Raw genomic sequence first — 23,404 nt, 5'->3', positions numbered from 1 at the left:
TTTGGGACTGTTATCCCCATCATCTGTCACCTGCTGCCGCTAATAACAGTGATAGTAGGTGCAGAGGATGGGGGCATTCTACAGCCGCCGGCTGCGATCGTTCGGAAATAAATGAATGAAAAACCTGACGTGGGTTCCCCCTATTATTGAACCAACCAGACAAAACTCACAGCTGTGGGCTGCAACCCCCGGCTGTCAGCTTCGCGCAAACTGGATGAGCACCTTAGCTTCGCCCATCGGCACCCCCGTCACATGATTGCGGGGCACCGATGGGTTGGCATGACGCTGCCCGGTATTCACCGGGCATAACAGATGAGCATTTTTGTTACACATAAGGCCGGTTTCATACGTCAGTGGCTCCGGTACGTGAGGTGTCAGTTTCCTCACGTACCGGAGACACTGACTCACCTAGATACATTGAAATCAATGTGTCTCTGCACATGTCAGCGTGTTTTCACGGACCGTGTGTCCGTGTGCAAAACACGGAGACATGTCAGTGTTCGTGGGAGCGCACGGATTACATGGACCCATTAAAGTCAATGGGTCAGTGTATAATACGTACCGCACACGGACGCTGTCCGTGTGCAGTCCATGAGCCATGCAGGAGACAGCGCTACTGTAAGCGCTGTCCCCCCAGCGTGGTGCTGAAGCCGCCATTCATATCTTCTCTCCAGCAGCGTTCGCTGGAGAGGAGCTATGAAAACCCCTTTTTTTTTTTTTCGTGTTTAAAATAAAGATCCCTGTCCCCTCCCACCCCCTGTGCGCCCGCCCGCTGTTAATAAAATACTCACCCAGCTCCCTCCCAGCTTCCTCTCAGCGCCAGCTTCTCCTGTATGAGCGGTCACGTGGTGCCGCCAATTATAGTCATGAATATGTGGCTCCACCTCCCATAGGGGTGGAGCCGCATATTCATGACTGTAATGGGCGGCACCACGTGGCCGCTCATACTGGAGAAGGTGCGACGCGGAGAGGATACTTCAAGGGAGCCGGGTGAGTATTTTATTAACAGCGGGCGGGCGCACAGGGGGTGGGAGGGGGGAGGGGACAGGGATCTTTATTTTAAAGGGAACCTGTCACCCCGAAATTCACGGGTGAGGTAAGCCCACCGGCATCAGGGGCTTATCTACAGCATTCTGTAATGCTGTAGATAAGCTCCCGATGTTACCTGAAAGAGGAGAAAAAGACGTTATATTATACTCACCCAGGGGCGGTCCCGCTGCTGGTCAGGTCAAACGGGCGTCTCCGGTCCGCTGCGGCGCCTCCCATCTTCATTACAAGACGTCCTCTTCTGATCTTCAGCCACGGCTCTGGAGCAGGCGTACTTTGTCTGCCCTGTTGAGGGCAGACAAAGTACTGCAGTGCGCAGGCGCCGGGCCTCTGACCTTTCCAGCGCCCGCGCACTGCAGTACTATCTTCTGCCCTCAACAGGGCAGAGCAAAGTACGCCTGCGCCGGAGCCGTGGCTGAAGATCAGAAGAGGATGTCTTGTAATGAAGATGGGAGGCGCCGCAGCGGACCAGAGACGCCCATCCGACCTGACCAGCAGCGGGACCGCCCCTGGGTGAGTATAATATAACGTCTTTTTCTCCTCTTTCAGGTTACATCGGGGGCTTATCTACAGCATTACAGAATGCTGTAAATAAGCCCCTGATGCCGGTGGGCTTACCTCACCCGCAATTTTCGGGGTGACAGGTTCCCTTTAAACACTAAAAAAAAAAAAAAAAAAAGGGTTTTTCATATCTTCTCTTCAGCGAACGCTGCTGGAGAGAAGATATGAATGGCGGCTTCAGCACCAGATGCAGGGGACAGCGCTTATCTCTAGTGCTGTCTCCTGCACACTCCGTGTGGTACCCAGTCGGCACACGGGCGGCACACGGCTGCCGCACGTGTGCCACACTGATGTTCAAGGTAAGCACATGGACACACGGACACGGATAATTCTGGTACCGATTTTTCCGGTACCGGAATTATCTGACGTGTGAGACTGGCCTAACACGAATGCAGACCTGCTATGTGTGACACAAGCGATCAGCCGATTGCAGCTTCTAGTCTCCCATAGACACTATTGAAATCAGTAAAAAGTAAAAAAAAAAGTTTTTCAAAATATTTAAAAAATGAAAACAATGTAAAAAGTTCAAATCACCCTCCTATTGCCTCATTCAAAATAAAACAATAATAATAAAAAAATACACATATTTGGTATCGTCGTTTTCAGAATCGTCCGATCTATCAATATATGAAAACAATTAATCTGATCGGTAAACAGCGTAGCGAGAAAAAAAATCAAAATGCCAGAATTACATTTTTTTGGTTGCTGCAACATTGCAATTAAATGCAGTAACGGGCGATCAAAACACCGTACCTATCCCAAAATGGAATCAATAAAAACGGCAGCTCGGCACACAAAAAATAAGCCCCCACCCAACCCAAGATCATGAAAAATGGAGACGCTACGGGTATCGGAAAATGGCGACTTTTTTTTTTTTTTACAAACTTTGGATTTTTTTTTCATCACTTAAAAAGAACCTAGACATGTTTGGGATCTAAGAACTCGTAACGATCTGACGAATCATAATGGCAGATCAGTTTTAGCATTTAGTGAACATGGTAAAATTAAGAAAAAAAAACTTTTGTGGATTTGCACTGATTTTGCAATTTCAACGCACTTAGAATTTTTTTTTCCCGTTTTCCAGTACACGACATGGAAAAAGCAATGGTGTCGTTCAAAAGTACAACTCGTCCTGCAAAAAACAAGCCCTCACATGGCCATATTGACGGAAAAATAAAAATAACGTATGGAAGAAGGGGAGCAAAAAACAGAAACGCAAAACGGAACTGAAATACCTCTGGTCTTTAAGGGGTTAAAGAAAAAAATATTAATCAGAGTGCTTCTTTGAGTTCCAAAGATGAGCATTTACTACGTTTTGATATTGCAGATTTTCTGTAGCATTTCTGCACCTATTATGTAAATTAGGCATGTTGCGCTTTTTTTACGCGCTTTTATCGCTATTTTGACTGTAGTTTTTGTCTCTTTTTACAATGTTATAAATGAAGCTGCTGCGTTTTTGATACTTCCTGATCGTTGGCTTGGACAAAACATAATTGGTGTAAAACCCAGTGTACCCAAGAAGAATTTTTGGTGAATTTTGGACGTTGCGTATTTTCGCTTCAATCAAAAACGCAGCGTCTTACAGTTCTAGCAAAGCGGATGGATTTATAGAACTGAAAAAATTCGTAAAAAATAACGGGTCTCAGAAAATGGTGACACAAATTTATTTTTTTATCCTTTTTTTTTTTCCCCCACCACCAAAATCTTCCAGTTCGGTATGGCCGGATTGTAGCGATGTGGGGAATCATGGCGTCAAATCATTTCTACTGCCTTTAATGAACTGCGTGAACACAAAACCTGGAAAACTAGGGCGGAACTGCGCTTTTTTGTCAGAATTTCACTGCATTTGGATTTTTTTTTTCCACTTTTTTTAGTGCATTAAAATGGTTTAACGAATTTTGTGATTCAAAACTACAATTCATCCAGCAAACAATTGTGATGGAAAAAATAAAAAAAAAACAAGTTCTGGGTGTTGGAAGAAGTGGTGGTAAAAGTGAGAAATAAAAAAATCGTCCAGCCCCGAAGGGGTTAAGATAAGGGCGGACATTACGGGCACGTTATATCTGCTGCTGTTCATGAGGTCAGTGAGTGACTGCAGCAAGGGCACAGCACATGACTGCAGCCCTGCTCTCCCTCACACGTCGGAGCCGCTACTGCGCCTGCGCGTCACCCTGAGCACCACAGCCTTCACTCCCCTCCACACGAAGTCTCCAAGTTGCCTAGCAACAGAAGCGTCTGGGCTAAAACTTCTCCGGAGTGTGGTACAGACGGGTCTTCTAGCAGCATCGGAGAAACGCCGGGAGCTGCGCCCGCGGAAGATGCCAGGCTCAGCCACCATGATCAGCACTCAGGTGGGAACAGCGGATCCGCTCTCCCCTCAGGCACCGAAGAAGAGGAAGTTTTCTGTGCAGGAGGGTAAAAGCCCCGGTGCAGGAGATGAGAGCCCCGATGCAGGATGGTGAGAGCCACTGTCCAGGAGCAATGAGCCTTCCTGCAGTGGAGCTCTCCCCCACCTGCACCGGAGCTCTCTCCTTCCAGCACCGGGACTCTTCCTCTCCTGCACCGGAGCTCTCTCCTTCCTGCACTGGGGCTCTCTCCTTCCTGCACTGGGGCTCTCTCCTTCCTGCACTGGGGCTCTCTCCTTCCTGCGCTGGAGCCCTCTCCTTCCTGCGCTGGAGCCCTCTCCTTCCTGCGCTGGAGCCCTCTCCTTCCTGCGCTGGAGCCCTCTCCTTCCTGCGCTGGAGCCCTCTCCTTCCTGCGCTGGAGCCCTCTCCTTCCTGCGCTGGAGCCCTCTCCTTCCTGCGCTGGAGCCCTCTCCTTCCTGCACTGGGGCTCTCTCCTTCCTGCACTGGGGCTCTCTCCTTCCTGCACTGGGGCTCTCTCCTTCCTGCACTGGAGCTCTCTCCTTCCTGCGCTGGAGCCCTCTCCTTCCTGCGCTGGAGCCCTCTCCTTCCTGCGCTGGAGCCCTCTCCTTCCTGCACTGGGGCTCTCTCCTTCCTGCACTGGGGCTCTCTCCTTCCTGCACTGGGGCTCTCTCCTTCCTGCACTGGGGCTCTCTCCTTCCTGCACTGGGGCTCTCTCCTTCCTGCACTGGGGCTCTCTCCCCCCTCCTGCACTGGGGCTCTCTCCCCCCTCCTGCACTGGGGCTCTCTCCTTCCTGCACTGGGGCTCTCTCCTTCCTGCACTGGGGCTCTCTCCTTCCTGCACTGGGGCTCTCTCCCCCCTCCTGCACTGGGGCTCTCTCCCCCCTCCTGCACTGGGGCTCTCTCCTTCCTGCACTGGGGCTCTCTCCCCCCTCCTGCACTGGGGCTCTCTCCCCCCTCCTGCACTGGGGCTCTCTCCCCCCTCCTGCACTGGGGCTCTCTCCTTCCTGCACTGGGGCTCTCTCCTTCCTGCACTGGGGCTCTCTCCTTCCTGCACTGGGGCTCTCTCCCCCCTCCTGCACTGGGGCTCTCTCCTTCCTGCACTGGGGCTCTCTCCTTCCTGCACTGGGGCTCTCTCCCCCCTGCACTGGGGCTCTCTCCTTCCTGCACTGGGGCTCTCTCCCCCCTCCTGCACTGGGGCTCTCTCCCCCCTCCTGCACTGGGGCTCTCTCCCCCCTCCTGCACTGGGGCTCTCTCCCCCCTCCTGCACTGGGGCTCTCTCCCCCCTCCTGCACTGGGGCTCTCTCCCCCCTCCTGCACTGGGGCTCTCTCCCCCCTCCTGCACTGGGGCTCTCTCCTTCCTGCACTGGGGCTCTCTCCTTCCTGCACTGGGGCTCTCTCCCCCCTCCTGCACTGGGGCTCTCTCCCCCCTCCTGCACTGGGGCTCTCTCCTTCCTGCACTGGGGCTCTCTCCCCCCTCCTGCATTGGGGCTCTCTCCTTCCTGCACTGGGGCTCTCTCCTTCCTGCACTGGGGCTCTCTCCTTCCTGCACTGGGGCTCTCTCCCCCCTCCTGCACTGGGGCTCTCTCCTTCCTGCACTGGGGCTCTCTCCTTCCTGCACTGGGGCTCTCTCCCCCCTGCACTGGGGCTCTCTCCTTCCTGCACTGGGGCTCTCTCCCCCCTCCTGCACTGGGGCTCTCTCCCCCCTCCTGCACTGGGGCTCTCTCCCCCCTCCTGCACTGGGGCTCTCTCCCCCCTCCTGCACTGGGGCTCTCTCCCCCCTCCTGCACTGGGGCTCTCTCCCCCCTCCTGCACTGGGGCTCTGATAAAAGGTCATTGAGGGCCGTAAATGGCCCTGGGGCCTGAGTTTCCCCACCCCTGTCTTAAAGGGAAAAAGCAAACAAAAACACAACCAAACTGCTTGGTCACAAATACACATACGGTAAGTAAGTAATAACAAAATCTTTATTGAATGCATGGTTGGAATATGTGGCACTGCAGAAGACAGGTACACACACCTCACATAAAAAATACAAACAATGTATGCATAAACAGAGTAAAATCAAGTATAAATTGATAATAAACAAGTCTACCAAGCTGTGCGGTTCTGTATATATAAAATGATTATCGTATAATAAATATTTCTATTAAGTGCTCTGAGCATGTAAAGAGGTAGTGCAGTGTAGGTGGATCTGGCTGCTGAGTATATGACGGCCATTGTGTCACCACTGTAGGTTAATATGTATATACTGGAATAAATGTGACATCATGTGCAAGTATTCTACAGACAATGATACATAGATCCACATCTATACTTGTGTCCGGGAGATATATGTCTCTATAGTGATAAGTTGAATATTTGACTCAACTACCCAGAGTACATAACACATATAATTTGCTGTCTATCAGATTAGCTGTGTAACTATCTTTTAAAGGGAATCTGTCAGCAGGTTTTTGCTATCTCATCTGAGAGCAGCATAATGTAGGGGCAGAGACCCTGATTCCAGCGATGTATCACTTAGTTTATTGGGTGCAGCGGTTAGGACACAATCAAAGGTTTTTAGGTGTAGCATGTAGCAGAGCTCAGACAGCTGCCCACACCGCAGATATCTGTGTACATTGTACAGCGACTTATCAGAGTAGGTGGCGTGGTCGGACCAGGGCTCACAAGACCTGTAGCCCATGCAGTGATAATATCCTGGTGATATGGAAACAAGAGCACACAGCCTAATAAGTGACACATCGCTGAAATCAGTGTCTCAGCCCCTCAGATTACATGGCAAAAACCCGCTGACAGGTTCCCTTTAAGGTCCCATGCCAACTTGTTTTTTCTTTTGTGTCCTGTATCCTTTCACAGCTGGATGGAGACCTACTAAAGCCACAGTTCATGGAACAGCTGAAATATCTGAAAGAGAAAAGTAAATCATTGCTGGAGAAAGAGAAATGTGACCGGCTGGCTGCCTGTCTGCTGATATCCTCCAAGTTCAGCGGCCACAACAAGCCACCGAGGGAGATCGACAGGACGCCACCAAGACCTAAGACGGCAATGGCTTTTCTTGGTAAGATGACTTAGAAGGAAACGTGAGGGCACTGATCGCGGGTGATTAGAATGGATTACGGGGTGTTCGGGGGACGGGCATTGTTCTGTGTGGTGTGAATACAGTGGAAAGGGCTGAGTCAGCCGGCCAGCCTTTCCAGAGACCTGCACGGACTCGTCCTCCTCCTGGTACCGAGACAATGGCTCTGTAACCACACGAACCTTTGTTACTCATCAGGACATATGTGCTTGAAGTTAGGCTGCTTTCACACATCAGGTTTTTTTCTTTCGGGCACAATCCGGATCCGTTTTTTTTCTTATCCCGGATCCGTTTTTTTCCCATAGAGTTGTATTAGCGCCGGATTGTGCCTGAAGGACATGCGTTTCATCCGTTTTGTGCCGGATCCGTCCCTTCAGGCTTTTTTGCCAGACACAAAAAACGTCTCCTGCAACGGCGAAAAAGCCTGAAGTGACGTTTCCGGCAATAAACGCATGGAGCTGATGTGTGAATGAACGTTTCCGGCGACCGAATCCGCTTTTACACATTGAGCATGCCCAGAAGCTTTGTTTTTGATTCTGGCACGAAATATCTCTCTCTCATAACGGGCGATCAAAAGAACGTATCTGCACCAAAATGCTATCATTAAAAACGTCATCTCGGCACGCAAAAAATAAGCCCTCAACCGACCCCAGATCATGAAAAATGGAGACGCTACGAGTATCGGAAAATGGCGCAATTTTATTTATTTTTTTTTTTTTAGAAAAGTTTGGAATTTTTTTTCACCACTTAGGTAAAAAATAACCTAGACATGTTTGGTGTCTATGAACTCGTAATGACCTGGAGAATCATAATGGCAGGTTAGTTTTAGCATTTAGTGAACCTAGCAAAAAAGCCAAACAAAAAACAAGTGTGGGATTGCACTTTTTTTTGCAATTTCACCGCACTTGGAATTTTTTTTCCCGTTTTCTAGTACACGACATGCTAAAACCATTGATGTCGTTCAAAAGTACAACTCGTCCCGCAAAAAATAAGCCCTCACATGGCCAAATTGACGGAAAAATAAAAAAAGTTATGGCTCTGGGAAGGAGGGGAGCGAAAAACGAACACGGAAAAACGAAAAATCCCACTGTCATGAAGGGGTTAATCACTTGCCAAAAAATGTAATTTTGCATTCTTTAATTTACAATATTTCCATATTGAGACGCTTTTAGATGTGCCCCCTACTCATCCATTCACTCCAGTGAGGCAAATGGAGTCTTTTGTGTCCAACAAAAAAGTCAGATCGTGCCGCAAAGGTGAACAAATGGAGTCTAAAGTGTTTGGACTGCGCCTCATTCCCGTGAATACATTCATCAGGGGCAAATCGAAGTGCCATTTTTGTAGTTAGTTAGTTGAAACCCCCCATGGCGGAGTCCTCAGAGTAATTTCTAGCTCTGTGGTGAGGATCTGATCACACTACTGATGGAGGATCGGATAGTAACGTTTAGATCTTTCTTTAACCCATTGTCCGCTCTTGGCTCCAATGTTCTGAATCCTGGAAAACATAAGGACGGCGCAGCCATGAAAATGATCTGGTAATTGTGCACTGGTTCTAATCCATGACTTGTATGTTCCCCACAGTGTCCGGGAGGTCCAGTACCTGATTACTCATGAGTTATGTATTACTCACGCCTTCACTATGGTAGTCAATATTTAATTACTGGCAACATGTAGGAACTTGTCACAAATATCAAAGAGTTTACAGCTGGCTCCTCTCACTGCCGTAAGAAATGGCTCTTGCTTTTTCTGCAAAGCTTGTGAAGTTCTGATTACCCCCTTGGGAATCAGCAATCGAGACAAGGGAGGTTTATTAAAATCGTCATCAGTTCTCTACTAGTACTGATTTTGAGGGATACTCAGGGTCAATGGCCAGGTCTGAATACTTTTTATTTAAGGTACCCAAATACATTTTTCAGAGCACAAGTCTATAGCACATGATTCAAGCATACAGCATTTACCTTTATCTTTCTAAATAGACTTTTCAGCTTTGGTGTGTAGAATGGGACAGATCCAGCAGAGTCATCTCTTCCAATTTGGAACTTTGCAGTTTAGCGGGGTTATATTTGTAAATCCACAAAATATTAGATAGAATTTGAAATACTTAGTCAATCAGCCTTGATTGTAAGTATGAAAATGTGAAGTTTGCTGTGGTTTCTAGAAGGGTTTGCCCCCTAAAAAGCACTAAAAATTGAAGTGTGCTGTTGTTTCAGTAAAGAACCTACCCCCTCAAAGGCAACATTCAACCAACCAAAACAGAGTTAGGTCCAAGCTTGGATAAAATGTATGTATGTCCAATATGGGTGAAACGGAGGAATTTTTTTTTACTAAGCTATGCACTAATAACTCATGCTCATCACTTTTGCCAAATAAACATGGAACTAGGCTGCCCGGTACTATGTGCGGTGTACTAGGTGTCTATTCTTTCAAGTGAGGCTGATCACCCCTAGTTGTCTATCATCTATTCTTTAAAGTATACCTGTAATTTCAAGTAACTTTCCAGAATAAAATATCATGTATGTAAACTTGAGGAATACCACTATATCTGGCCATTATATGACTAGTTATCCAACATTTTTAGCCATTTTCCCTCCATTTGCTCTCTCTTTAATATTCCGTTTTTTTTTCAGATCTAGAGCTTAGAGACTAGATGCAATAATGTTTCCCATACACAGCGCACACAGACATGAGGGATTCCTGCTCTCCTATCTCTGTAGCACATGTTCAGAAGCAGCATCAGCAGAATAGAAGACATTATGTAGCAGAACCTAGCAGTGTAGCTGTGAATCCAGCACTGAAGCGAGTTATAATCCCTAGACCATGCAGCAAGATCTGGATGCCCGAGTCTGTCATTGCCTCTCCCTACTTCACCCTCATCTTCCCTATCCATGGACTTTAATAGGAACTGTAACCTGATACCTTAACACTTCTGTGAGCTAGCAGTCCCTGTTGCTTTGACCAGGACATATTTTAGGCGGCAGGGGGAGGAGAAGTAGCTAATAAATGTAGAAAGCAGCAGATTTCTCTGATAAGATATACAGTGGGGCAAAAAAGTATTTAGTCAGTCAGCAATAGTGCAAGTTCCACCAGTTAAAAAGATGAGAGGCGTCTGTAATTTACATCATAGGTAGACCTCAACTATGGGAGACAAACTGAGAAAAAAAAATCCAGAAAATCACATTGTCTGTTTTTTTAACATTTTATTTGCATATTATGGTGGAAAATAAGTATTTGGTCAGAAACAAAATTTCATCTCAATACTTTGTAATATATCCTTTGTTGGCAATGACAGAGGTCAAACGTTTTCTGTAAGTCTTCACAAGGTTGCCACACACTGTTGTTGGTATGTTGGCCCATTCCTCCATGCAGATCTCCTCTAGAGCAGTGATGTTTTTGGCTTTTCGCTTGGCAACACGGACTTTCAACTCCCTCCAAAGGTTTTCTATAGGGTTGAGATCTGGAGACTGGCTAGGCCACTCCAGGACCTTGAAATGCTTCTTACGAAGCCACTCCTTCGTTGCCCTGGCGGTGTGCTTTGGATTATTGTCATGTTGAAAGACCCAGCCACGTTTCATCTTCAATGCCCTTGCTGATGGAAGGAGGTTTGCACTCAAAATCTCACGATACATGGCCCCATTTATTCTTTCATGTACCCGGATCAGTCGTCCTGGCCCCTTTGCAGAGAAACAGCCCCAAAGCATAATGTTTCCACCACCATGCTTTACAGTAGGTATGGTGTTTGATGGATGCAACTCAGTATTCTTTTTCCTCCAAACACCACAAGTTGTGTTTCTACCAAACAGTTCCAGTTTGGTTTCATCAGACCATAGGACATTCTCCCAAAACTCCTCTGGATCATCCAAATGCTCTCTAGCAAACTTCAGACGGGCTCGGACATGTACTGGCTTAAGCAGTGGGACACGTCTGGCACTGCAGGATCTGAGTCCATGGTGGCGTAGTGTGTTACTTATGGTAGGCCTTGTTACACTGGTCCCAGCTCTCTGCAGTTCATTCACTAGGTCCCCCCGCGTGGTTCTGGGATTTTTGCTCACCGTTCTTGTGATCATTCTGACCCCACGGGGTGGGATTTTGCGTGGAGCCCCAGATCGAGGGAGATTATCAGTGGTCTTTTATGTCTTCCATTTTCTAATTATTGCTCCCACTGTTGATTTCTTTACTCCAAGCTGGTTGGCTATTGCAGATTCAGTCTTCCCAGCCTGGTGCAGGGCTACAATTTTGTTTCTGGTGTCCTTTGACAGCTCTTTGGTCTTCACCATAGTGGAGTTTGGAGTCAGACTGTTTGAGGGTGTGCACAGGTGTCTTTTTATACTGATAACAAGTTTAAACAGGTGCCATTACTACAGGTAATGAGTGGAGGAAAGAGGAGACTCTTAAAGAAGAAGTTACAGGTCTGTGAGAGCCAGAAATCTTGATTGTTTGTTTCTGACCAAATACTTATTTTCCACCATAATATGCAAATAAAATGTTAAAAAAACAGACAATGTGATTTTCTGGATTTTTTTTTCTCAGTTTGTCTCCCATAGTTGAGGTCTACCTATGATGTAAATTACAGACGCCTCTCATCTTTTTAAGTGGTGGAACTTGCACTATTGCTGACTAACTAAATACTTTTTTTGCCCCACTGTATTATAAAGTTTTTTATTTTTGCCTGTAGCATTGATTTATGCAAAGTTTATTGAAACGACCATTGTTGTTTCACTACCCATTTATTAGCATGTTTTCATCGTAGACAATTATGGCATATCTGGTTATGTACAGTATATGCCATAAATGTTTGACAGATGTTGATCTCACCTCTGGGACCTAAAACTATTTCCAGAATAGGGGTCTCTGGATCCCCTGTCCCGCCTGGTGCCGCATCCTCTGTAAATGGAGAAGTGGCGCACCATCTTGATGCGCTACATTCACCGCTATGGAAGTCCAGGAAACACACTTAAGGTAAGTTCACACAGGGTGTTTTTGCTGCATTTATTTATGCTAATTTTCAGCTGCTTTTACAGTACCAGCAAAGCCTATGAGATTTCAGAAATCTCATGCACACACAATGGTTTTTTGTGTCATCCGTATTTTGTGCTTTGCAGCCTTTTTTTTTTTTTTTTTTTTTTTTACATAGGGCATGTCACTTCTTTCAGCATTTTTTTTGGTGGTTTTCACCCATTGACTTGAATGGGTGGTTAAAAAATTCCGCAAATACGCAGGATGACTTTTCTTGCAGCGTATTTGATGCAGAAAAGTGAAGGAGAGCCGGATGTGACGTCACACTCGGCTCTGCTACATTTAGATGGCAGGCTGTATGATGCGTTCATGCAGCCTGTCATCCAGCAGCGGACCCTGTACAGAATGGGGGGTCCGATAATACAGTGTTTGACACACTGTCATATGCATCATAGCACGGCAAACACCACTTCTGATCGGTGGGGAAATCCTCCCCGCCTGTCAGAGAGCCACGGCTCTCCGCTGTCAGAAGACACGGGAGCTCAGCTGTGATCGGAGGTGTAAACTCACCTCTGATTACTGGTGTCAGCTGATGGGACTACTCCTCCCATCATCTGACACCTACAGCCGCTAATTACAGTGACAGCAGGAGCGGCAGACGGGAGTATTCATCTGCCGCTCCTGCGCTATAAAGAAAAAATGATAAAAAAAAAAGCGGTGTGGGTTCCCCCCTAATTTTGATAACCAGCCAGACAAAACTCACAGCTGGAGGCTGCATCCCCCAGCTGTCAGCTTCAGCAAGGCTAGTTATCAAGAATAAAGGGGTCCTCACGCTTTTTAAAAAAAAATTATTTAAATAAATAATAATAAAAAAAAAAGTGTTGGGTCTCCTCCATTTTTGACAACCAGCCTTGCTAAAGCTCACAGCTGGGGGCTGGTATTCTTAGGCTGGTAAGCGGCCATTGATATAGGCTCCCCCCAGCCTAAAAATAGCATCCCGCAGATGCCCAGAAAAGGCACATCTATTAGATGTGCCACTTCTGGTGCTTTGCCCGGCTTTTCCCACTTGCCCTGTAGTGGTGGCAAGTGGGGTAATAAGGGGTTAATGTCACCTTACTATTGTAAGGTGACATTAAGGCGGCTTAGTAATGGAGAGGTATCAATAAGACAGCTATCCATTACTAATCCTATAGTAATTAAAGGGTTAAATAAACACACACACACACACACACACACACACGCAGAAAAAGTCTTTTAATGAAATAAAACACCACACAGTTTTGACAATCTTTTTATTATTCTACCAATCCAAGCGAAGCCCTCGATCTTCTGTAAGAAAAATAAAATAAAAAAGCAAAAGTATACTCCCTGATCCGTCGCAGTCCAATATACCGAGTGTCTCACGACGTATCTGGGGGAGATAAAGCTTACAACCGGGAGTGATGCTAATGCGACCGCTGCTAATGCGACCGCTCCTGGCTGTAAGCGACTGGGGACTGAAGGAGATGGAGCGGGCACAGGCTCAGTAACGAGCGGTGACGTCACCGAGCCTGCGCACCCTCACAACCTGACCTGAAGTAACCTCTGCACCGTGGGAAAATGCTGGGGAAGAGGATACCGCAGGTAATGTATCTAATCTATTCTATCAATCTATTCTATCAATCGATCTATTCATTCTATCTATTCTATCTATCTATTATATCAAGCTATCTATTCATTCTATCTATTCTATCTACAGGAAGTTGTTTTTATTCTCTGTGTGCACTCAACTTTATTGGCATACACAAAGAGAAAAAAAATGCATGAAAAAATGCACCAAAAACGTGGCAAAATATGCACCAAAAACGCACCTAAACCTGCATTTTTGGCGCAGCTTCTTTCCTGCCAAGATGATCAGGTTTTGCTGCAGAAAAAAAAACATGGCAAAAACGCCCTGTGTGAACATACCCTTACTGTTATATATACTGTCCGTACATAGTGTAAATGGAGAGAGCTCCGCATGCAAGACCATCTCTCTATTCACAAAAGCCCCAGCACAAGTAGGACAACGACCGGGAACCCACATCTATCAAACTCTTACGGCATATCCTGTGACTATACCAACATGTCTAAAGCTGTCCATACACATTAGATGGCTGTCAGCTGAACAGTTCTTCGGCTGATCGTTCGGCTGACCGCAACCTTAGCCGAATTTCCCATACTCAGGAACCGAGCTCTCCTGTGTTCTCTGAGTAAGATGCTGGTTGACATGTCAGCCTGTGACTTATCTCCGGAAACAAAAATGTGATCAGCAGCCCAAAATTGGACATCTCCCAATTGACATCTCTCCTGACCATCAGTCAGTGGCCCAGCCATACACATAGACCATCAGCCGCTCCCATCAATATCGGTACATTTGGCTGAAATTAGGGTAATGCAGTGTTGCAAAACCTGTGGCCCGGGGGGGGGGATGGGGCACTTTTGGCCTATGATGCCATTTTTTGCACACATCCAACCATATGGACAGAAAAAAGCTAGACCAACAGGTTACCTAGATGTGAGCAGCCTCACACAGGAGTAGGGGCAGCAGCCGTGGAGCACTTGTACTAATGGTGCTCTTTGTAGAAATCTCTGGGTGCCTCGTACATTCGGATAATGGGGTCTCTTCCCCAGTTTGGCTCCAGAAAGTAGTATGTGAATCAGTCAGGTGGTCTTCCGTGTCTGGCTCGCTTCACTGTAGGGAGTTGTGAAACTTGAGGCAGTAAGCAAACCCCCATGATCTGTTGTAGAGCCATGTGCATGCATCACCTCTTTTTTGCAACCCAGTCAGTGTTTCTTTTTTTTACAAAGATTTAAAAGAGGATTTGCAGTAAAATCCTACGAGACCTTTATGGTATACGGTATACATTCGATATGGCATAAATGTCACAGAAGGTAATACTCCTTCAATTTTTAGTTTTGGTTCAGCATGACAATAGTTGTGCACTCCTGGTCTTCTGTGTATGGGGGCTTTAATGACAATATCCCTTTGTCACAGATTCTAGTGTAATCTACGTGACACCGTTTATCTCACAGACAAATAGTTTATGACGCGAATAAACGCGGACTGAAATAATCTGTAGAGTCTAGACAGCCCGCGCCCGCGTGCAGCACCTCATTGTTTTGTCTGTAGTGTGTGGCTGTTGTTGTTGTGTATTTTTACTTTCCAAATAAAAGACATTATCTGTGAGTTTCTAATTCTTCACAACCAAAGGACATTTCTGCGTTGAAATCCTTCCTGACCTTTCTGCTGCTCTTGACAGGCTGACTAGCTCTTCATGTGTGACATTCTTCTTCTTCAGCATTCCTGACACTGCCTTTTTGTGACTCACACGGATATTGAAAGCTTTTCTTCTCCAGGTATTTATATTCTCACAGCTCCTTCATGACCGCGTATGCCGAGTACGGTCTTTTCTTATGTATGTAACCTAACCGCCAAAACCTGCCCACCGACCCAACCCTTACCTTAAATAAAAACATGACTAATTATTCTTTTGGATATTTTGGCCACAGCGGCCAACTTTTATTAACAAAATTAACATAAACATAAATACAACAGTATAAATTCGAGGGGAGGGTTCTTGAGCTAAAAAGATCTGGCAAAACCCCACAAAAGAAGATCGACCACCATATTACCCTCAGTCGTGAAAACCAGCTCGAGGGCACCGTACATCCCGTTCCGGGAAGAGAAAAACCACCAACAGCTCCCAGGGTAAAAACCCCGTCCAGAGCCCATACCAAAATGCCAGATCCAACCCCACCACATTTTAAATTGCCTGTAATTATGCTCCAATTCCTTCCCCCAACCAATCAGCGTCAACTCCAAGAACCCCCACCCCCCCACCACACACGAACAGCCCTGACCACCTCAGGCTCGTGAGTGCCCCAACGCCACCAACGCCCGTTCAACTCCTTCTTGCAATGACAAAGTCCACAAATCAATTCCAATCGCGTTTAAATGAACTCCGTCCTCCATCCAGAAGTTACCAAGCCCTGACTCCAATTCAAAATGTCTAACGCTAATCCCCCCGTTTCTGGAAACAAAACCCGCTATTGCCCTATTCAACTTGACCCTAGCCCTATTAATACCTTTCAAAGATCTAGCCCCCCTCCACCGTTTCCTAGGCACAATATCTGACCACACAATCAACACCCCAGGAAATGATACTTGCAACCTCAACAAATCGAACCGTATGTCCCTAATCAACTCCCTGACAGGCCGCACACCCAAGTCGTTCCCCCCCAAATGCACAATTAAAATGTCAGGTTGTCTATCTAAACGAACCGCCTTAGAAAATTCAGGAAGGGCCCTGTTCCACACCATCCCCCTATATCCCAACCACCGAATGACAACCTGACGCCTACTAAACCCCAGTTGCCTACCGTCCGGCCTGACCTCGGCCCGCAGCGCCCCCCAATGAACGAACGAATGTCCGAAGATCCAGGCTAAGTAAGGGGACACACCTGCAACAAGATGCATGAAGAAAAAAACACTGGGGTCAAATACAAAATCATAACCACACTACTAAATTAATGACGGACGTAACTTAAGTAACGATTCGAAGTCCACCTGCCAATTCTACAAATGTCCTCCGTGCCCAAACCCAAACTATCAGCTTCTGATGCCACCCCGATACGAAATGAATGCGACCCAAACAAATCCGGAGAAAGGCCCAACTCCCGCAAGCCCCTCCTTAACACCGCAATGAACTGAAAGCATGACAAAAAGGACCCCTCTGCGTGACACAACAAAGGGCCGGATCTGCCTGACCATAACTGCCAGTATGCTTCCAGACAACCTCTAGGGCACATCAGAGACCCGTTAACCCTCCCCAGCACCACACGTTTTCCTCTCCCAATTTGGTCAGTCTTTGAACGCCGAATCCAAAAAACGATACCCCCTGTCCAAACTTCCACATCCTCCGCCAACAAACCCCCTGCTCTAACTTTGGACGTCGACACCAGCTCCCCAACGCGCATAGCCCCAAAAATGCTAATGAAAAAGCGAGACGAAACAACGCCAACTCAAAACTCGAACCACAAATAATCTCCAAGACTCCACCCAACCATTTCTAAAAGGCTAAACGAAATGGGGCGGCGACGGTCAATCGTCTGATTACCTCTCCTAAAACCCCTAAGTGCCTGTCTGACCAAAAAATGTTTCGTCGCGTCCACCAACCCCTGCAACTTAAAAGCAAAAGCCAGTCCAGCAACAAATTTATTTACCTTCGAAATCGACCAACCTTCTTCGGCCGCCTTCCCGATCAAGAATAACACTGCCAACATCCTATCTTCGTCAGACACCAACCGGCCCCACACCGACACCCAACTTTGCCATACCCGCCAAGATGCTTCGTATGATGCCCAGGTTTGGCTCGTAACAGACTCCCGAATCAACCGGCCCGCTCGTCCATAATCACGCTCCAAAGATGCAAAGGGCATTCCTCTCCCGAGATCTCCGCGTCCGGCGCCAATTCCCGAAAACGGTCCCACTGGAAACGAGACAATGCATCTGCTATTGAGTTCTGCACACCCGGCACATGCACCGCCGAAATACAAGCGTTCAGCTCCAAGCACCGGAAAACCAACTCCCTCACCAACTTAATCACCGGGGGAGATGAGGCCGACAAACTGTTCATCACCGACATGACGCTCATGTTGTCGCAATGAAAACGAATCCTCCTGTTAGCAAACATTTCCCCCCAAATGGAAACCGCCACCACGATAGGGAACAATTCCAACAAGACCAGGTTTTTTGTAAGGCCCAACTCCCTCCACTGGCCCGGCCACCGTCCGGCACACCAACGACCACCGCAATAGGCTCCGTAACCAGCCGAACCGGCTGCATCCGTATATATCTCGCAATCAAAGTTTGTTAAGACCTCCTGCTGAATCAACGACCGCCCGTTGTAGTTGCACAAGAAACGTTGCCACACTAGCAAGTTATCTTTGTGTTCCTTGCTCAGGCGAATAAAATGGTGCGGCTCCTTCACGCCTGCCGTCGCGACCGACAACCTGCGACAAAATATCCTGCCCATGGGTATGATCCGACATGCAAAATTCAATCTACCCAAAAGAGACTGCAACTCTTTCAAAGTCAGCTTCCGCTTCCTTCTAGCTCTTTCAACCTCCTGCTGTAGCATGGCCAACTTATCCTCCGGCAACCGACACTCCATTTTCTCGGAGTCAATTAAAATTCCCAAAAAACTCAACACCGTACTGGGACCTTCCGTCTTATCCGCCGCTAATGGAACTCCAAAAAGCTCTGCGACCCAAAACATAGCCGTTAACGTATTACGGCAAACTGCGGAATCAGGCGGCCCGATAAACAAAAAATCATCCAAATAATGGATAACCGACTGAACTCCCGAAACGTCCCTAACCACCCACTCCAGGAAAGTACTAAACGTCTCAAACAATGAACAAGAAATGGCGCAGCCCATTGGCAAACATCTATCCAAATAGTAACCCCCATTCCAAAAACAACCTAACAACGGAACGCTGTCCGGGTGCACCGGAAGCAAACGGAAGGCCGATTCAATATCCGTTTTTGCCAACAGCGCCCCAGGGCCATGCCTTCTCACCCACTGCACCGCTGCATCGAATGATGTATACTCAACCGAGCACAGCTCTTGGGCGATGCCATCATTTACCGACCGACCCTTTGGATACGACAAATGTTGAATCAACCGAAATTTATTCGCCTCTTTTTTAGGCACCACCCCCAAAGGGGAAACCACCATACCATCCGTCGGCGGGTGCAAAAACGGCCCCGACATCCTTCCCAACTCCACTTCTTTCTTGAGTTTAACATCAACAACCTCGGCATGCAACATTGCTGACCGCAAATTCTTAACCGAAAAAGGAACCTCGTGACTCGGGGGAGGAATCCTAAAACCATCCGCAAAACCATTAAAAATAATACCTGCCTTCACCTGATCGGGGTACCTATTTAGAAAGGGGGCCATCTCGTGAAGCCTCACCGGGCTCTCCCCCTTGACCGGCACCCAAAGCTGGCTTTCCTTTTCCTTTCCTGAAACACTTTGAAGCCCCGTGTGAACTTCCATTACAGTGGGAACACACATGCTTAAATTTACAGGTGTTACCGTATTTACACTGACCGTCATTAAACTGCCAGCAGGTTCCAGACTTCTCCTTTGCTCCCTGTGCACCCTGACTACTGCTTCCGTGTCCCGCCTGCTGGCTGCCACCACCCCCGGACCCATGAAAAGACTGCCCATGTCTAGCTGGGGCCATAACCTTCAGCCAAAGGCCTATATCCTTCTGGTCCCACCTAATTTCCGGCCTTACCGCCTTTCGCTGCCTGAACTGCTCATCATACCGCAGCCACGTCTGACCGCCATAAGTACGATGCGCCTCCCCAATCGAATCTAAATAGCAAAATAAACCCGAGCAATTCTCGGGCGCCTTCTCCCCCACTACACTCGCCAATATCGCAAATGCCTGCAACCAATTCACAAATGTCTGCGGAATTAGCCGCCACCTCCGCTTTTCTTCCTCCTCCTTTTTGCTATCGTCTTTTTTTCCCTTTATCCAAGTTAAACTTCTCCAACGGGAGCAGGGAAAAAATTTCCACATACTCGTCTCTCCAAATCTTTTCCTTCACCTCCTTTTTTAAATGCGCTCCCAACGGCCCTTCAAAGCACACATAAACTTCCCCTTTCGCTCTGTCATCTAATTTGACCGTATCGCCTTTTTCCTTCTCTGTCTGAACCGAAACCGATACACCTGACGATGCAACCTCCAATACCCGACCGGGGCTTACCAACCCACTCCCCGACGGGGGTTCCACCCCCCGCCCAGACAACCACGCCTCAACCGGCGATGCGGCAACCCCAGTTGCCGACCCTCCCTCCAATCTACGCAAAATTTGCGACATATCCTGCATACCTGGCACCTCTGCCACAATCTGCCCACTCCTCTGCCGTTCCTCACACACCGCCACCCGACCCCTCCTAGCTTCCTGCAACTCGGCCCCTGCGGGCGACAAACCAGACATAGACTAATACTCACAACGCTGCGCGGGTGCTGTGTCCCCGCCAGCCGGACCTCCGGATCCCTGTTGCTCCGACCTCCCTTGACGATCACCGCTGGACTCCGACACCTCCTCGCCGCGTCGATGCCCTAGGCCCGCGCCCCTGGCCTCCTCGTCACCAGGGGGGACCCGAGCGTGTTGAAACTGCTGCGCCGCTAGCCCTCTCTGCCCCAGGCCCGCGCCCCTGGCCTCCTCGTCACCAGGGGGGACCCGAGCGTACTGTAGCTGCTGTACCGATCCACTCCTCCGTCCGTGGTCAGTATCCCCCGCCACCTCACCGTCCGATGGGTAACGGGTAAACGCTGCTCTGTGTTCCGGAGACCTCCTGGGCGACCTCGACCGATCCCCATGTTCCAACCCGGGCGAACCCGCCCGGTCGTGTAACATTCTTCGCTCCCGGGCAGGCAGCTCGACACTGCTGCCTGCATCTCTCCCTCCGCTGCGCCGTTCCGTACAAGCGGGACGTAGAAGATCTCCTGACCGCTGACCGTCCGCCGCCTGTGTACTCCTTGTGGTCATCCCAGCAGGCACCCTGGGAGGTGATGGGCTGCGGGTGCTTGCCGCAGGTAAAGGGTCCGGATTCCTGGCTGCTGCTGCTCGTCCTGGCCGTGCTGCTCCTCTTGCTGCTCCTCCTGGCTGAGCCGCTCTTCTTGGCTGTGCTGCTCTTCCTGGCAGCGCTGCTCTACCTCTTCCTGCCGCCGCGCGCCCCCTGGGCGCTGTGGATCTGATGGAGGCAGGGGAAGCGGCGACCGCTCTCCCTCTGGACACCGGAAGGAGCCGGTGGAGCGGCGGCCGCGCGCCCACTGAGAGCCGGGGACCTGCCAGGAGCGGGGGAAGCTGCGGCTGCGCTCTGCCTGGATCGCGCAGGCCGCACTTCCGGTCCGGCGCTCCCGGCAGCAGCGGCGGTGTCCTGGGCCTGACGCCCGGCGCGTGCAGGCCGGGTACTTGGATTCCTGCCGGAGCGGGAGCGAACGGGGGAGGCAGCGCCGCCGGACTCACCGCCCGCAGGGTCCCTGGAGGGGCTCCGGAGCCTGCGCCTGCCACGCGCCGGGAGATCTGGAGATAGTCTCTCTGGGGGCCTGGTCCTCCTGCCCCGTGAGCTCTGCCCGGATCCTCCTGCGGCACCAATGATGGAGGCCAGCTGGGCCTCGAGCCAGCCCCCTCTCCTGGACCTGGCCATCTCTCGAAGCTGGGACATCATGGACTCCGCTGACGCCATCCTGCATGTCTTCTTCGTCCTGCAATAAGGTAGGGAATGGCGGTTTTCCCGCACTTTCCCTCCTATCTCCCCCTTTCCTAACTCCTCCCCCCCCTTGCCATCCTCCTATCCCTAGCCACAGCATTATTTAAAAAGACCGCCCGGCTCAAAGCAGTCATGGGGGGCCTTCACCCAGCTACGCTTTGTTCCAGCCCCCATCTTTACATCAGGGATCTAAATATTTAACTACTTCATTTGCCGTTGCCTTAATCCACATGTAGACATTCATGCAGCTGATTTGTGGTCCAGGATCCTGCAAAGTAAAGGACAATACATGTGGAAGGAGCTTTCGGAAATTCTGAGCGTGTTGCAGTCTGTACGTTATTTCACTGCAGTGATCACTTTTTCAGTATATAGGGTGAAATCCTTTAGGCTATGTGCACACGTTGCAGATTATTTGCGGTTTTTTTAGCGTTTTTGCGCTATCAAACCGCAAATAATCTGCATACATTAAGCATCCCATCATTTATAATGCAATCCGCAATTTCTGTGCACATGATGTTCGTTTTTCCGCATGAAAAACGCATTGCGGAAAAATAATGAACCTGTTCATTAATTTTGTGGTTTTTTTCGCGGATTTCCCACTGTCTAATGCATTGGGAAATGTCTGGGAAAAACCGCGCAAAAAAACGCGTCAAAACCGCGCAAAAAATTTCATGCGAAAATCTGGCAGAAATGTCCGGATTTCCACAGGAATTTTCTGCATGAATTCCTGAACGTGTGCACATAGCCTTAATAAAACAAAATTATACAAGTCTGCATTTGATATCGCTGTAATCATTCTGACTTGTAGAATCATGATTCCGGGCCATGTTTACCGCACAATGAACGCTTTAAAAAAAAACAAAAAACTATTTTTTTGTTCAATTTCGCCGCACTTGATTTTTTTTTTTTTCCTGTTTTCTAATACAATCTATAGTAATATGATTGGGGTAATCATTCAAAACTACAACTCATCCCCCCCAAAAAAATAAGCTTTCAGATGGCTACATTGATGGAAAAATTAAAAAGTTAAAAAAGGGATTAAGAAACAAAGGCGTAAAAATAGAAAATGGCTTTTTCAGGAAGGGGTTAAGGGATTTGTGGACATGTCACTGTATAGGATTGATTTTGTTTTGTGAATAATGAATAATTGGATTCCCTTTTCAGATTGTGGAGGATATTTGCTATTATAATACACTATAGTAATTGTGACTGCTTTAACCCCTTCCCGACCCATGACGCCACGTAGGCGTCATGAAAGTCGGTGCCATTCCGACCCATGACGCCTATGCGGCGTCATGGAAAGATCGCGTCCCTGCAGATCGGGTGAAAGGGTTAACTCCCATTTCACCCGATCTGCAGGGACAGGGGGAGTGGTAGTTTAGCCCAGGGGGGGTGGCTTCACCCCCTCGTGGCTACGATCGCTCTGATTGGCTGTTGAAAGTGAAACTGCCAATCAGAGCGATTTGTAATATTTCACCCATTATAACGGGTGAAATATTACAATCCAGCCATGGCCGATGCTGAAATATCATCGGCCATGGCTGGAAATACTAGTGTGCCCCCACCCCACCCCTCCGATCGCCCCCCCAGCCCTCCGATCTGGCCGGTACACTGCTCCGGCTCCCCTCCGTCCAGTGCTCCGCTCCCCCCCGTGCTTTTGTCCGCTCCCCCCGTGCTCCAATCACCCCCCCGTGCTCCAATCACCCCCCCTGCACTCCGATCCACCCCCCCCGGTGCTCCGTTCCAGCCCCCCCGTGCTCCATTCCAGCCCCCCCCGTGCTCCGTTCCACGCCCCCCGTGCTCCGTTCCACCCCTCCCGCACTCCGATTCCCCCCCCCGTGCTCCGATCCCCCCCCCCGTGGTCCCCCCCACCCCATCATACTTACCGATCCAGCCGGGGTCCCGTCCGTCTTCTCCCTGGGCGCCGCCATCTTCCAAAATGGCGGGCGCATGCGCAGTGCGCCCGCCGAATCTGCCGGCCGGCAGATTCGTTCCAAAGTGCATTTTGATCACTGAGATAGATTATATCTCAGTGATCAAAATAAAAAAAATAATAAATGACCCCCCCCCTTTGTCACCCCCATAG

The 23,404-nt window shown here is 48.7% G+C and overlaps 1 protein-coding gene across 1 annotated transcript in view; it reads left to right on the top strand.

The window, feature by feature from the left end:
* Nucleotides 1–3,766: 3,766 nt before the first annotated feature.
* TEX26 (testis expressed 26) overlaps nt 3,767–23,404 on the top strand; it is a 74,132-nt gene continuing 54,494 nt past the window's right edge. The window contains exons 1-2 of the mRNA XM_069759006.1: nt 3,767–3,959; nt 6,829–7,030. Of these exons, the coding sequence (XP_069615107.1) occupies nt 3,927–3,959; nt 6,829–7,030 (235 nt within the window). The 5' untranslated portion in view covers nt 3,767–3,926. The remainder of the gene's footprint in view (nt 3,960–6,828; nt 7,031–23,404) is intronic.

The sequence above is a fragment of the Ranitomeya imitator genome, chromosome 3, assembly GCF_032444005.1.
Source record: "Ranitomeya imitator isolate aRanImi1 chromosome 3, aRanImi1.pri, whole genome shotgun sequence".
NCBI lineage: Eukaryota > Metazoa > Chordata > Amphibia > Anura > Dendrobatidae > Ranitomeya > Ranitomeya imitator.
Note: the sequence above shows the minus strand (reverse complement) of the source record. Positions and strands in the feature narration are given on the sequence as shown.